Genomic DNA, 12,972 nt, shown 5'->3' with positions numbered 1-12,972 from the left:
GTTTGTGCTGCTTGCTGTTCTTGGCATGCCCACTTCTTCTCAATGGACTTCAAATAACCAGTTTTCTGTTTTGCATGAGCTATCACAATTCTTTTTCTTTATCTACTTTCTTTAGATGCATATTTCCTGTGTACTTTCCATTTTTACCTCTCATTCCTCTGTAGATCTTTTATCTAGTAGTCTTAACTCATGCATGAGAGTTTAATTTTAATAGCATTCATTTTTGTTAATATTTTTCTGAAGCTTTAAAAGTGTTTTACCAATTAAGCTCCATGCAATAAATTTTTCTCTGTGTTTTTATGTTAAATTTTATATTGTCATTTTTTGGAATTGTTTTATCTTGCTTATTGACAGTTACAGTAAGTTAATCATTTCATATCTGTAAGATAAATATTACAATTTTGTAAAATTCCAAAATGTAAAGTGGTCCAACAAGTACATTAGCAATTTTGTTCTTTTAATCAGTACAGTGTTTTAAATCAAAATAAAATCTATCATAATTTTAGGAAGGAATATAAAGGGCTAAAACACAGTAAATTTTTATTTTTTCTCATAAAACTTTTACTTTGTTTCCTAGTTTACTCTTTGCACTTATGTAATAAAACCTTGGCACTAAATCCAGAGTAAACCAACTTACATTAAAACTGCCTTTCATTTACTTTTTAATTAAAAAATTAATTGAAATCAAACATATTTTGCCTTTGAATATATGTGCTATCAAAGAGTTGGTGAATAATCACCTATAAAGTATTACTTCTATCTTCAGGCTTAACGATAACTAAATCTCCTTGCAGGTTATTGTTGACCTTTCGTGGAAAAAAATGCCACTAATAAAAAAAATTTGAGTAACATATCTGTTGATATGGGTTGTTTTTAAAATGCTGTAATTTATGATGAAATTAAAATTAATATTAATATTTGATTAGTATTTAAGTATGTAAAAGTATAGTTATATCCTTTAGTAAGGAATTATTTTTTTATTTAAAATAAAAAAGCTTTTTTTGCTGTTGAGATACACATACACACAAATGGATGTACATTAGCACAACGGGATGTATATTGTACAAGAGGGTTATTAATGCACATTGAACATAATGTGTATATTACAAACCTATTATTGTTGTAAAATGAGAGTTTCAGGTAAGGAAATCTTTATTCACAAAAAATAATAAAGCTAATTTAGATTGTCTTAGGTCTAAGTTACATTTCAGTTGTACATAGTGTTATAATTTTTTAAACATTAATAGTGAAAGATATAAAAATGCATGCAGATGAATTCCTATTGGAGTGATGTGCAATTTTTGAAAAATGTTCTTGTTGGAGGAAATTTATGAAGTTTGTTTTGTTTAGGTGTATAACTTAAAATAGTTCAGGTGTTTGGATAGCATATGATATACTAGTACACTTAATTATCCATTATTAACAAATGGACCAACTAGTTATTACTGTTGTTTTCTTCATCACTGGAACATGAATTTTAGTGAAAACAAAAGATAAAATAGAAACCTAATCTATTCCTTTTTTCCCTAATTTTTCTGCAGTTTAGTAATTTTACTGGATTCACAGCTTATCATTGTCACTTGGAAAATGTATTGTAGGTTGAGTAGTGATTAAGAGACTGACTATCAAATCCAAACAGTTCTAAAGCTCATTGTATAGCTTTGTGATACCCAGTACCCCATATGTTACTGAGAATGTAAGTAGTGTTTGAGAGTTAGGCATTAGGTACAATAAAGTAGTGCATTACTGTTTGCATGTTAACTTAGTTAATCTGAATATAACAATGTTAACTTGGAAGTTAACTATCTTTATACAATATGTGAAAAGTAAGTGTTACAGTTGAAAATAAAGATTTTTTCTGATGTGGTACATATTTCCATTCATTTAAATAGGTATTCTTGTTCAGTACTTCTCTCTATATACAACAATAAAGTTTTATGCATGCCACAAACCTTTTATCTCTTTTCCATTGGAATTGACTGATTCCAATATGTCCCATACAAATCATTGTGCATCAATTTTCTGCCAATAAGAGTGCAGCATAATATCGTAACACGTGACTCCCTTTATTTAATTCTACCAAACCATTGCTTCAAGTTTTGTCAGAAGATGGAAGAACTAGTTTTTGGTGGGTAAGAAGGGTAGGATGTGTGAGAGAAGGTAAGTACCTATCAGAAATGCATTTTCATTATAGGAAAATTATAACTTCCAATATGGTAGATTATATCCACTAATATAAATAGTTAGAATTCCATATTAAATAGGTGGAAAGACCAGTGTGAGGGAAAGAAAGAGGTATCATTTGAAATTGTCTTAAGGACTCTTTAAGAAGAGACAAATTCTAAGATCTGATGTGGAAGACAAAACCACTTTTGAACCTATCATTAGAAATATGTTGCACATATGAGCAGAAAACAGAGGAACACATCCAAGTGGGAGAGAGCTAAGTTCAGATAGTGATATAAACCATATAATGTTCATCCAACTCTATCCCAGAAAATATGGAAAGTGGATAAAATTAAAAAGACATGTCCAAAGTATAGTTTGGCTAGGATGTGATGGACCATACACAACAAGTAAACTAAATCTGAAACCCATGCTGCTGTGAATTAACATCTAGAGATAGGATGAGGATCATAATGCCAGTAAGAGGACTACAGCCCAAAACTTGGCCACCAGGGTATTTCTAAAATATCCAATTTGTAGTCCTTTGAATGTTGAATTCTGTGAAATTTTTATTTACCCTGAATAATAATAAGAGCTTGAGTTCAGAAATTTTTGTTTTTGTAACTCAACATTTGTCATTCAGTATATAAGACTATTTTGATTATAGAGTAATTTCAAGTGAAGTTTTATTGAAATTTATATTGTAAAATTCACTAACAAATTGTTTAATAGAGTTCCTGGCTGTAGAAACCACAAAGAACTAATAATATTTAACTATTGCTGCAGCACCAACCATTTTGAACTAATGTCCCAAATAATTTGCTACTAGGTTTAAGCTGACTTTTTATATTTTGTATCATTTTTGGTTAGTCTAGTATGAAAATTTGGGGCTAGACTTGACAATTATGTAGCCAGGTCAGAAAGCAAGCTGTATGAAATTGTGGATGATGGGTGAAACATAAGATTATTAAGCTGTTCAATTTTCAGAACTTCTATATTCTTTTTAAAGCTTTATTATACATATGCAAAAATCTAATGTTTCAGTGTTTTTATATCTATATTCACTGGTACTGTAATTAGGTGATTTTAAAGATAGTCTGCAAAAGGTAGAAACTGTAAACTTCATGGTGCAATGCCACCTGTAGTTGTTTTAGTATTACTACATATGTTCATTTATATCACAAAGACAACTATGATTTGTTTCAAATCCAATCAGATCCTTCCTCTATATCTGTAACCATATACTGTAAATGAGGCAATGTACAGTACAATTACTTCTCACAAAGAGAATAACAAAAATCATAATGAAGTATGCTATCTTCACTTCTTTTTCTATTTTTTATTTTATTCAATCTTAGATCTTTTAATTTTTTACTTTTGGCGCAAAGTCATTACTCAGTTCTTATCTACTTTCCTCTGCCTAATGTGAGAATGAATTGTATACAATGTCATATGTTACCCTCTGTTTCATGAAATTTTTTTTATGTTTGCATGTGTTAATGCATTACATAATTCATTATTTCTAATAAATTATCCTCTAAGATGTAAATCTATTTTCCTGATTTTTATTCTTGATTTTAAATATTGATCTGAACTTGAAAATTTCATTTCAGATGTCCAGTTTCACAAACTATTTTTCACAATCACAAAAACAAATCATCAATCTTCAGTAGTATTGATATATTGAATTGTGTTGTTCATTTTATGCTGATGTAATCTGTAAATACTTTAATATATGTTTCATATCTAAAGTCTGGTTTGAAACATACTGAATCCAGTTGAAGTTTTGTTATAATTCAGACCAAAGTGTTACTTTCTGTAGACTATTTGGCCGAGGAATTTTGTTTACTGTTTCATGTGATGTGTGTTATACTATAGATTGTATTTAGTGGACTTGTATGGACTAGACATATTTTTACACTGCAATGCCTTTTTTATGATGGTCAGCTACAGAGACAATGAATATTATGAATGCAGTTTTGGTGTTTTTGGAGAGAAATCCATCCTGACCTTTTTGATAGAAAATTTTGTTTTCTGCTTTGAGAAAGCCAAGATGCGATACTGAAGTCTTGTCTCTTTACCTGTTATGGGTGCTGATTATGTAATTGTTTTCAACTGTGTACTGTTTATCCAATTTCAATACTTTTATCTTGATAACACAGTAGTCCTTCCACTATAACAATGATCTCTTTTCTTTAATCTCACTATGAGCATTGAAGTACTTTATTTTTACTCAGTCTCCAACACCATTTCTAGTTTGTTTTTTTTATTTAACCTGTATCAAATTTACCATACCAGTCTATAAATGCACTGGATCTAGTTTTTATAGAGGTATTGCATCTTTAAAAGTTGCTTGGAAAAGCTGTTGCATTCTGATTGTATATAGTCATAATTGTAGAATTAAATTCATTTTATAAGTTTATGTTGAGATGTTTTTAAGTTCAGTGTGTATTGATTTTTAATATTTAGTTATTATAGGCTTGTAGCTAATGTTTTCATTATATGACTGTTCATGTTTCATTGATTTGACTGCTAGACCCACCATGTGCGCAGAAGTCATAAAATGATGTAGTTCTATGTAATACTACAGTTTGAGCTGGTTAATTTGTCATAAATATTATTTATTATACTTTTAAATCTCTCTCTCTCTCTCAGTTTTCTGGTTGTTTATTTAAGGCATTATTTATGAAGTTCACAAATTTTTAAGCTTCCTATTTCTTGTTTATAGGAACCAGTTTACAGTAAAATTATCAAAGTAAATAAAGAAGAAGAAACATAGGAATGAAGAACATAACATCAGCATTAAACACCACAAGTAATGTAGGTGCAACATTGTTTTAAAATATTTTATCTTCCAGAACTTTCATAATAAATTGTATTAATTTAAATAAATCAGCTATAGATTTTCTAGATGATGTAATGTTTGGCTGATCTAAAATGTATAAGATGGAGAGAACTGTTATTTACAACTTGGGCCATGGATATGTAGTACAGATACTGAAGTTGTACATGTTTTGTTTTTTACATTCTGTTTGTGGTAATGGAAGAATTTATATATGTTGCTGAAAAATGTTTATAAGACCTCACATATAGATAGCTCTATTATTGTTGTAAAAGTGTATAGTAAAAATATGTCATGAGAGAATTTAAAGTGAAAATCTAAAGAAAGAAAATATACCAAAGAATCCCCTCCAATGTGAGGATTGTGTACATTTACTCTTGGATGAAATTATTTCCTGATTGCAGTGATGCTATAAAAATTAACTAGAAACAAACCTTCTATAGATTATTGAGGTCTGTAATCTGGGAGACCTGAATAATCCACTTAAACATATCAAGTTATTCTATCCTTATGGGATTTTACCCAAATATTTTGTTGAAATATTAAGTATTTCAAATTAATAATATGGTTCACAGACTACTGCATATTGAGAACTAATTTGTTCTTAGGTAGGAGAGTGGCAAATCTTTTGGATTTAAAATGCTAAAAACAGAGGCCAGTTTTCCTCAATGGACACAGTAGATAGTGTGCTGTGGCTTTGATACAAAATACACACACACATTAAGTTTTATTAAAATATTTTGTGTGTTATTGCTCTTTAGGATCATCTAACTAATTTTTTAAGCACAATGAAACTATTATTTCAAACATAAATTTGTAGAGTTGAATGTCTTGATTTTTTTAAAATTCTTTTAGATTTTAGTGTAAGTATATTTGAGCTTTTCTTGGTGATATTCCAAGAAATTGGCCTGAGAATCAAATAATTTTCCATAAGTGTTTTGCTTAACTCAAGTATGAATTTCATGGCAGTTAAATTTCATAATTTTTTTATTATTATCTAAGTCATTGTTTAATATATCATCAAAGAATCTTTGAAAGATCTATTCTTTGAATAAAGTTTATTTACTTAATAATTGTTGTTGAAAGGTTTTTGTTATGCTTTAAGTATTTTTTAATTTTTCTCAAATTAATTCTTCACTGCGAATGTGCAAACATTTCTTTTGTAAAGTAAACCTGCTTAATTTTTTTCTTAAACATAATACTGGTGCATCTTCTGTGTGTAATTTTTAGAATTTCCAAAACAATTATTTTATGACAGTTTTTCTCTTTTGGGATTTTTATAAAAGTCAGAGGTAAATGGGGAATTAAAAAAAGGTTTCTGTGTATTGTCAAAGCTGATGTTGGACTACACAAGCCGTTATTTCAAGAGATTATATTTCTTGTTAAAAAAAAAAAAAGTTGAAATCTGAATGAAACTCAACTCTATCTCTATCATTATAATTAAAAGAAATGAAATCAAACATCTTATAATAAAAAAGTTTTTTTTGTTACTAATGCTGTTTACTTTTCACACATTTATGAACAAACAAAGAAGTTAATAGTCTAGTTTCTAATGGTAAAAAAGTACAAATTAAAATGTATTGAGAAGTATACATTTTGAGTGTTGAAATTATTAATTCCATATAGTGTGACCAACACACTATTTCTTAATGACAAGAAACCCATTTGAAATAAAAATACATCTCAGAATGGCTGGTATGGATATTAACACTTTTAATAATAAAGCAGAGAATGTTTCAACCTTCCTAGGTTAACCTTAAGATGACCTAATATCCATACCAGCCATTCTAAGATAGACAACACACTAGTTATTGCCAGTTTCACTCTTAGCAGATATATAGATTAAAGCTTTTGAAACAACATACTATGTCAATGAAACAGAATTGTCCTACTGAAGGAAGATAACTTGTTTTTGAAAATAAAGACTCAACCTATAAAATGCTAAAGTTCAGGGTTCTTGGAGGGCACAGCACAAATACCCCCTTGTGCCACCTTGCACTTACAAACAAACTAAAAAAAAATTGATTGATTTGAATTTTAATTCTAATTCGAAATTGTTTTCATATTATAGAAATTGTAATTATAAATAAGTGATAAATATTTTAATTCTACTTTTTACGTATACTGGCTGCATGTGTATATATATATATAATACAAGTCCACAATCCCTTTTCCGAAACACTTGGGGCCAGTTGTGTTTTGGAATTCTGAATTTTTCGGATTTTAGAACAAATGTATCGCCCCAGTAGGGTTCAGGGCAGCACCCCATAATCAAACATTAATACTGCAGCAAAAATGTATGAATACTCACACTAAGTGGATTGAATAAAGACTACAAATACTACTGCAGTTTATTTATAGAGTAATATACTGGTAAATAGTGGGATAATTATAGACCATAAATTCTCTACAACATTTTATTTCCAACAAAAACATTTGGTAAGACTTAAACATCACTGTTACTTTCAAACTTCAGTAACTTGTCTTTCTGTTTTTTTAAATCATATACAGTGGTAGTTCTGCCACCCTATTCTTCAGTAAGATGCTGCACAGAGACACCATGATCAAGCTTCTGCAATAACTCCATTTTCTGTGTTATTAATAACATCAGATGCTTCTTTGTCCTTTTTTCACTGTTACCCATAGGAGTATCTGCAGCTCTTTTTGACATTTTCACAGTGAAACTGAACACAGTCACAAAATAAAATGCAAAAAAAAATATATCAGCCAACAGTAGACACACATATGACCAGTAAGAGTGCTGAGACACAACTGACATGCCTTTCAGACTGCTGGGCCACACTGCCACGTTACACCTGAGTGATGTGGGTGTGGAGTTGGATCAGCTGTTATACTGACACTCCACGAAAAAAAACTTAGGTTTTCAAAGCTTTTTGAATTTCAGAACTTCAAATATGGGATTGTGGACCTGTACATTGCAAGTTTAATATGATTTTGAAAATTTATACTTTAACATAAATGATATATTTTATCCAATATTTACTAGGTTCTAATCAAATTTTTTGGTTATTTGATGTTGGTGAATTATTTCAGCTCACTTAATGTATCATACTTTAGCTGTTCGTTTATCGGTTGTTGTTTGTTTGTTTTTTAATCTGAATAACCATCTCTCTCTCCTAGTTGTTTTAAAGGTTGCAATAAGCAATAGAACACAAATAAGGCTACAGAATAAGCTGGAAAGGTCACGGTAAGTTGTAAAATACAAACCAGGTTACAAAAGCTGAATAGGTGTTGGTAAGCTGTTGAACACAATTCAGGTTGAAAAACTGAAAAGGATGCAGTAAGGAGTAGAACACAAGATTGGATACATAAGCTGAAGGTATCACAGTATGGTATAAAACATAAATCAGGCTACAAAAGCTGAAGGTATTACAGTTAGGTGTAAAACATAAATCAGGTTATAAAAGCTGAAGGTGTCACAGTAAGCTGTAAAACATAAATCAGGTTATGAAATAAAATGAAGAGGTCAGAATAAGTTGTAGAACATAAGTCATATTTCAAAAACTAAAGAGATCACCACAGCAACAGAATATAAGGCAGGTTACAAAAGTGAAAGAGGCCACACTAAGTAGTGGAACACAAGCCATGTTACAAAGTAAGCTAAAGAGGTCACAGTTTAGCTGCAGAACACAAGTCAAATAATGAAAGACATGACTATGAAGAAGTGCAACTTGTGTACAAATGAATGTGGAACATTTTGCTATGGTATAGCTATTATTGTGGAGACTAATATCTTTTCTGCTAGAACTTAATGCATGGCCATTGGTAGTTTTAACAGTTTTTACATGACACTAAGTAGGCCTGTTGTTTACTTTGTTCTAGTGTGTAGCTTTAGAGGTTGTTCAGAGAAGAAAACTTGAAATAAGCTAAAATATGTGTATATATATATATTTACTTGTGTATATCATAGATCTCAGAAATATATATATGTATATAAAAGTGACTCTATTTAAAACAGTAGTTTTCAAGTAGTTACTACAGTTACTTAAGTTAACCTTTGACTTAAGGGTTACTATCAAGTAGTATATGTGGAGAGAGAGCTAGTACAGTGATACTTGTTAACAACAAAAAAATGATATTTTAACCATAGGATGTGTTGTTATATGCAGTTAAGTTTCTTATCAGATAATTGTTTATATTCAGTATACAATATGTATGTGCTGATATTGGTTTCAGCTGCTACTCAAACACTGGGCTATTTAATCATTTCTCAGTCAGTAGAAATTAACAGTAAACTAGATGTTACTAATTTTTTGAAGACAAGTTTCCTAAACTAGTTATTTTAGCTTTTTGAAGAATGTATTTCTACTAATAACTAGTTGTTAAATCAAACATGGAGACTGATTCTTCATCATTCTCGCTCAATAAACAAACTTTACACATACCAAAATATTCCTCAGATTTGTTGTGGAAGGTTCATTGGTAGAAGAAAATTTATTAGTTTTATTACAACAAAGAGTAAAAATATTTTAACCCTATAGTGTTCTTAACTTTATTTTCATCTACATTTATCTTTCATTATTCTGTGAAAACATTTGTATTCATTGTCATACCATGATAGTCTTAAGAACTATCTTCATAATGATCAATTTTTTAACCTTGCATTACACTGGTTAAAAATTAGGTCATTAACAGAATCTGTTTATGACATTGGATATACTGAGTGATTTTTTTTTCTGATTTTTTTGTTCAATATTTATCTTAACTAGGATAGAAAGCTTCAAAAGGTACTTGCATATTTTCAATTTTGGAAAAGTGTCAGAAATAGACTTTACAATAAGCGAAATGTGTTATGTGAGATACAAAGTTTCTTATGTCATTGTTCTTACTTACCAGTTTTCATACTCTCGCTGGATGCCAGAGCTAGCAAAGGTAAAAGTGATTTTAGATGGCCATAAAGACTTTACTGAGTAGAACACTTGAATAAACAATATACAGTATAGACTTGAAATGAGAAAAATAAATTTGTCATAACTACAGACAATATATTTGAATATGTGAAAGGTATTAGATTGTATGGGTCTTGTTGAGTGTTTTAAAATGAAACCTACAATATTTTGTGATAAGTAATAATTTCAAATTATTGAGATTTTAAAGAATTTTTTTTTAAAAAATCGAGTAAATTGCATGACAAAAATTGGGCGTTGAAGTTTTGATAAGTTTTTAATGTTTATCTTTTTTGGGCATGCGAGGTCACTCACTGTATGTGGCATAAAATCTGTGATTTTAATTTAGCAAAGATCATTTTAGTTGTTTAAGTATTAATTTTCAGATCCTCTGACATCTAAAGTTTTTTTTCTGTATATTTAAATCTAATTTGAGGAACAATCGCAACAAATGTTGAGAGAAATTTACCCGTATATAAAGAAACAATGAAGTATTTTTAAGAATACTGTTATGATTTGTAAACAAATTCCAACAAATATTTAAAAATTGGTTAATCAGCAGTGATGGTAAACTTGCACGACCTAACGATTCTCTTTTGCATTGGCCATATGTTTTAAATCAGTCGTCTAGTATGCTTTATAATATAGTTTATATATTTGTTATTTATACAAATTTACATAATTAATGCGTTTATCTTGCTTGGTATGAGTAACAGAAATAATGGATAGTTTATCGCTGATTTAAAATATCTGAAAAGTGTAATTCAAGTTGGTATGCTAGAGAATTGAATATGACATATATATATATAAACAACTTCTCGTCTGACTGACTGATAGTTATTCATACGGTTCAATTACAACTATTAAGAAATAGTACTCAAATTGTTAGCTTCAAACATTTGTATTTTGAGTATGACTTGTTTACGGTTGTCGTGTTTTTTAACATTTGCCCTCTTTTGTGAAAAACCTTAAGTTTATAATTCTGATATATTGAAAATATTATATTAATAGAATGACTGTTAGGTTTTTTCGTGCGATGATGAAAGCTTTCCTCTGTTGTCAAGAGATAACGACGTCACATCGAGTTATCGCTGAGAGGTGTGGAAATTTCCATACACGAGAATGTTGACTTTGAGGGAAAATGGTGAAATTTATGTGTATTCACTGTTCATCGTTAAGAATATTACTCATTCGAAAGGGCCAAAACGAGCAAGTTTATACACAGGTTGAGCTTTGTTCTGCAATTTATTGCGATTGATAATGGACGTTTGTTTGTTTATGATTTAATTTGCCGCTAATGTTTTTTATGTTAGTAATATTAAACGAAGCGAAAAAGTTCCATAGAACGAGCGGATAAATTTCATTAATATTAATCTACTCATTTACAAGCAGTTACACATAAAACATACACTAGAAGGCGATTGTGTGGGCTGCCAGGTCAGTTTATTTTGTGATTTATGAAGGAACAAGTTATAAAACGTATGTTATAGTGAATAGCTATTCGTGTTAAATTTAAGGTTGAAAAATAAAATTTATAATGTTAAGATGTGAAATGTTTAGAGAGTATAAAAATTAATTCCAACACAATTGTGCAAGTTTAATATAGTTAAAAGTTCTCAAAATTGTTTTTCATTGCTGCAGTTTATGTACCGAGTAATTTGTTTTCATGCCGTCCCTTTTATGTACAAATAAAATGTTTTCTCGCAGAGACATTTATGAATTTGAGTTGAAATTCAGGTTTATACATTTTTAAAGAGGAATTGTGAACGTATTGTAAGTCAAATCTAATGAGCTCTGTTTGAACATTTTTAAAGAAGAAATGGAATATTTGAAATAAATTATTACGAATTACTAGGATGTGTATAGTGTATTATTATTTTCAGGTAAATTGCAATAAGTAACAACCAACATTTTACACAATCAGGCATTGCAATATATGCATAATTACGATATCAGGTTTATGTATGCACATGAAAACTAAACATGTATTTTGTTAACATTCGTTATTAACCATCTGTCACACACTTATAAATGTAAGTATATTAATTAGATCCATTATACAATAACTCACAATTTTGTATGGTTCTTAATGGGAAAAATCTCTAAGACGTACCGTTGTTTCAAGTTATGGAGTGTTCCATGAAGTTGACAGTTATATATTAGGTTGAGGAATAATTCGTGAGCGTTTTTAAATAATTTAATTCAAGCATTACATGCAAGACTATACAATACTTCAATGCATGAGCACATTACACCCAAAACATTTATTATGATACTTTATTTCATGTAATACCTAGGTATATAGTATGCATTGTTTTAAACGAAATTGCAAGAAATTAAATGCGAAAAGCAGATGGTGTCGAAAATGCTCGATTTTGTCCACTTGACATTCCATTTAATGAGCTGAAAATGAAAGCAAAAATTAAAGACATATGAAAACCAAACACACCATCTATTAGAGCAAAAAATTATCTACCAAATGACATGAAATATTTTGCGAAAGCGTTTCATTTATGAATATATTTTTTAACTTGAAAAAACGCTCACGAATTATTCCTCAACCCAATATTTCAACATGATTATCACCGAATTATCCGATTTTAATTTACACTAGACTTTGAACAACAAATGAATATTTCTTTATCAAATGGTCACAGTATCTTTGTTACTTAAATTCACACTCGTATACTTATTTTGTTCATTGTACATAATTTTTTCATTTAAAATATGGTAATCTCGCATTTCATAGCTAAATTAATGTTTGTAGTACACATACTTTCGATCCTCCGCTGGGACAGCAGTAAGTCTTCGGATTTATAACGTTAAAATCAGGGGTTCGATTCCCCTCGGTGGGCTCAGCAGATAGCCTGTGTGGCTTTGCTATAAGAAAAATATACACACATACGATGTGTTGGTTATCACTAGTTCAATATAAAAAAGTTTGTTCTTTGCGCGTGAATTTCCTTTCGTTGTAGTTACCCGTTGTTCGTAGGAAAGGTTTTCACAAATTTCTTGGTTTGGTTTTTGGAATTTCGCACAAAGCTACTCGAGGGCTAT

At 29.7% G+C, this 12,972-nt stretch overlaps 1 protein-coding gene across 3 annotated transcripts in view; it reads left to right on the top strand.

Annotated features, from left to right (window-relative positions):
• LOC143249318 (uncharacterized) overlaps positions 1 to 11,767 on the top strand; it is a 42,645-nt gene extending 30,878 nt beyond the window's left edge. For all 3 annotated transcript variants that reach the window (XM_076498938.1, XM_076498935.1, XM_076498936.1), the window contains one exon: positions 4,895 to 11,767. In XM_076498938.1, coding sequence (XP_076355053.1) covers positions 4,895 to 4,945 — 51 coding nt within the window. In that variant the 3' untranslated portion in view covers positions 4,946 to 11,767. The remainder of the gene's footprint in view (positions 1 to 4,894) is intronic.
• Positions 11,768 to 12,972: the final 1,205 nt, after the last annotated feature.

This window comes from Tachypleus tridentatus, chromosome 4 (assembly GCF_004210375.1).
Source record: "Tachypleus tridentatus isolate NWPU-2018 chromosome 4, ASM421037v1, whole genome shotgun sequence".
Classification (NCBI taxonomy): domain Eukaryota; kingdom Metazoa; phylum Arthropoda; class Merostomata; order Xiphosura; family Limulidae; genus Tachypleus; species Tachypleus tridentatus.
This window is presented reverse-complemented; position numbering and strand designations above follow the sequence as displayed.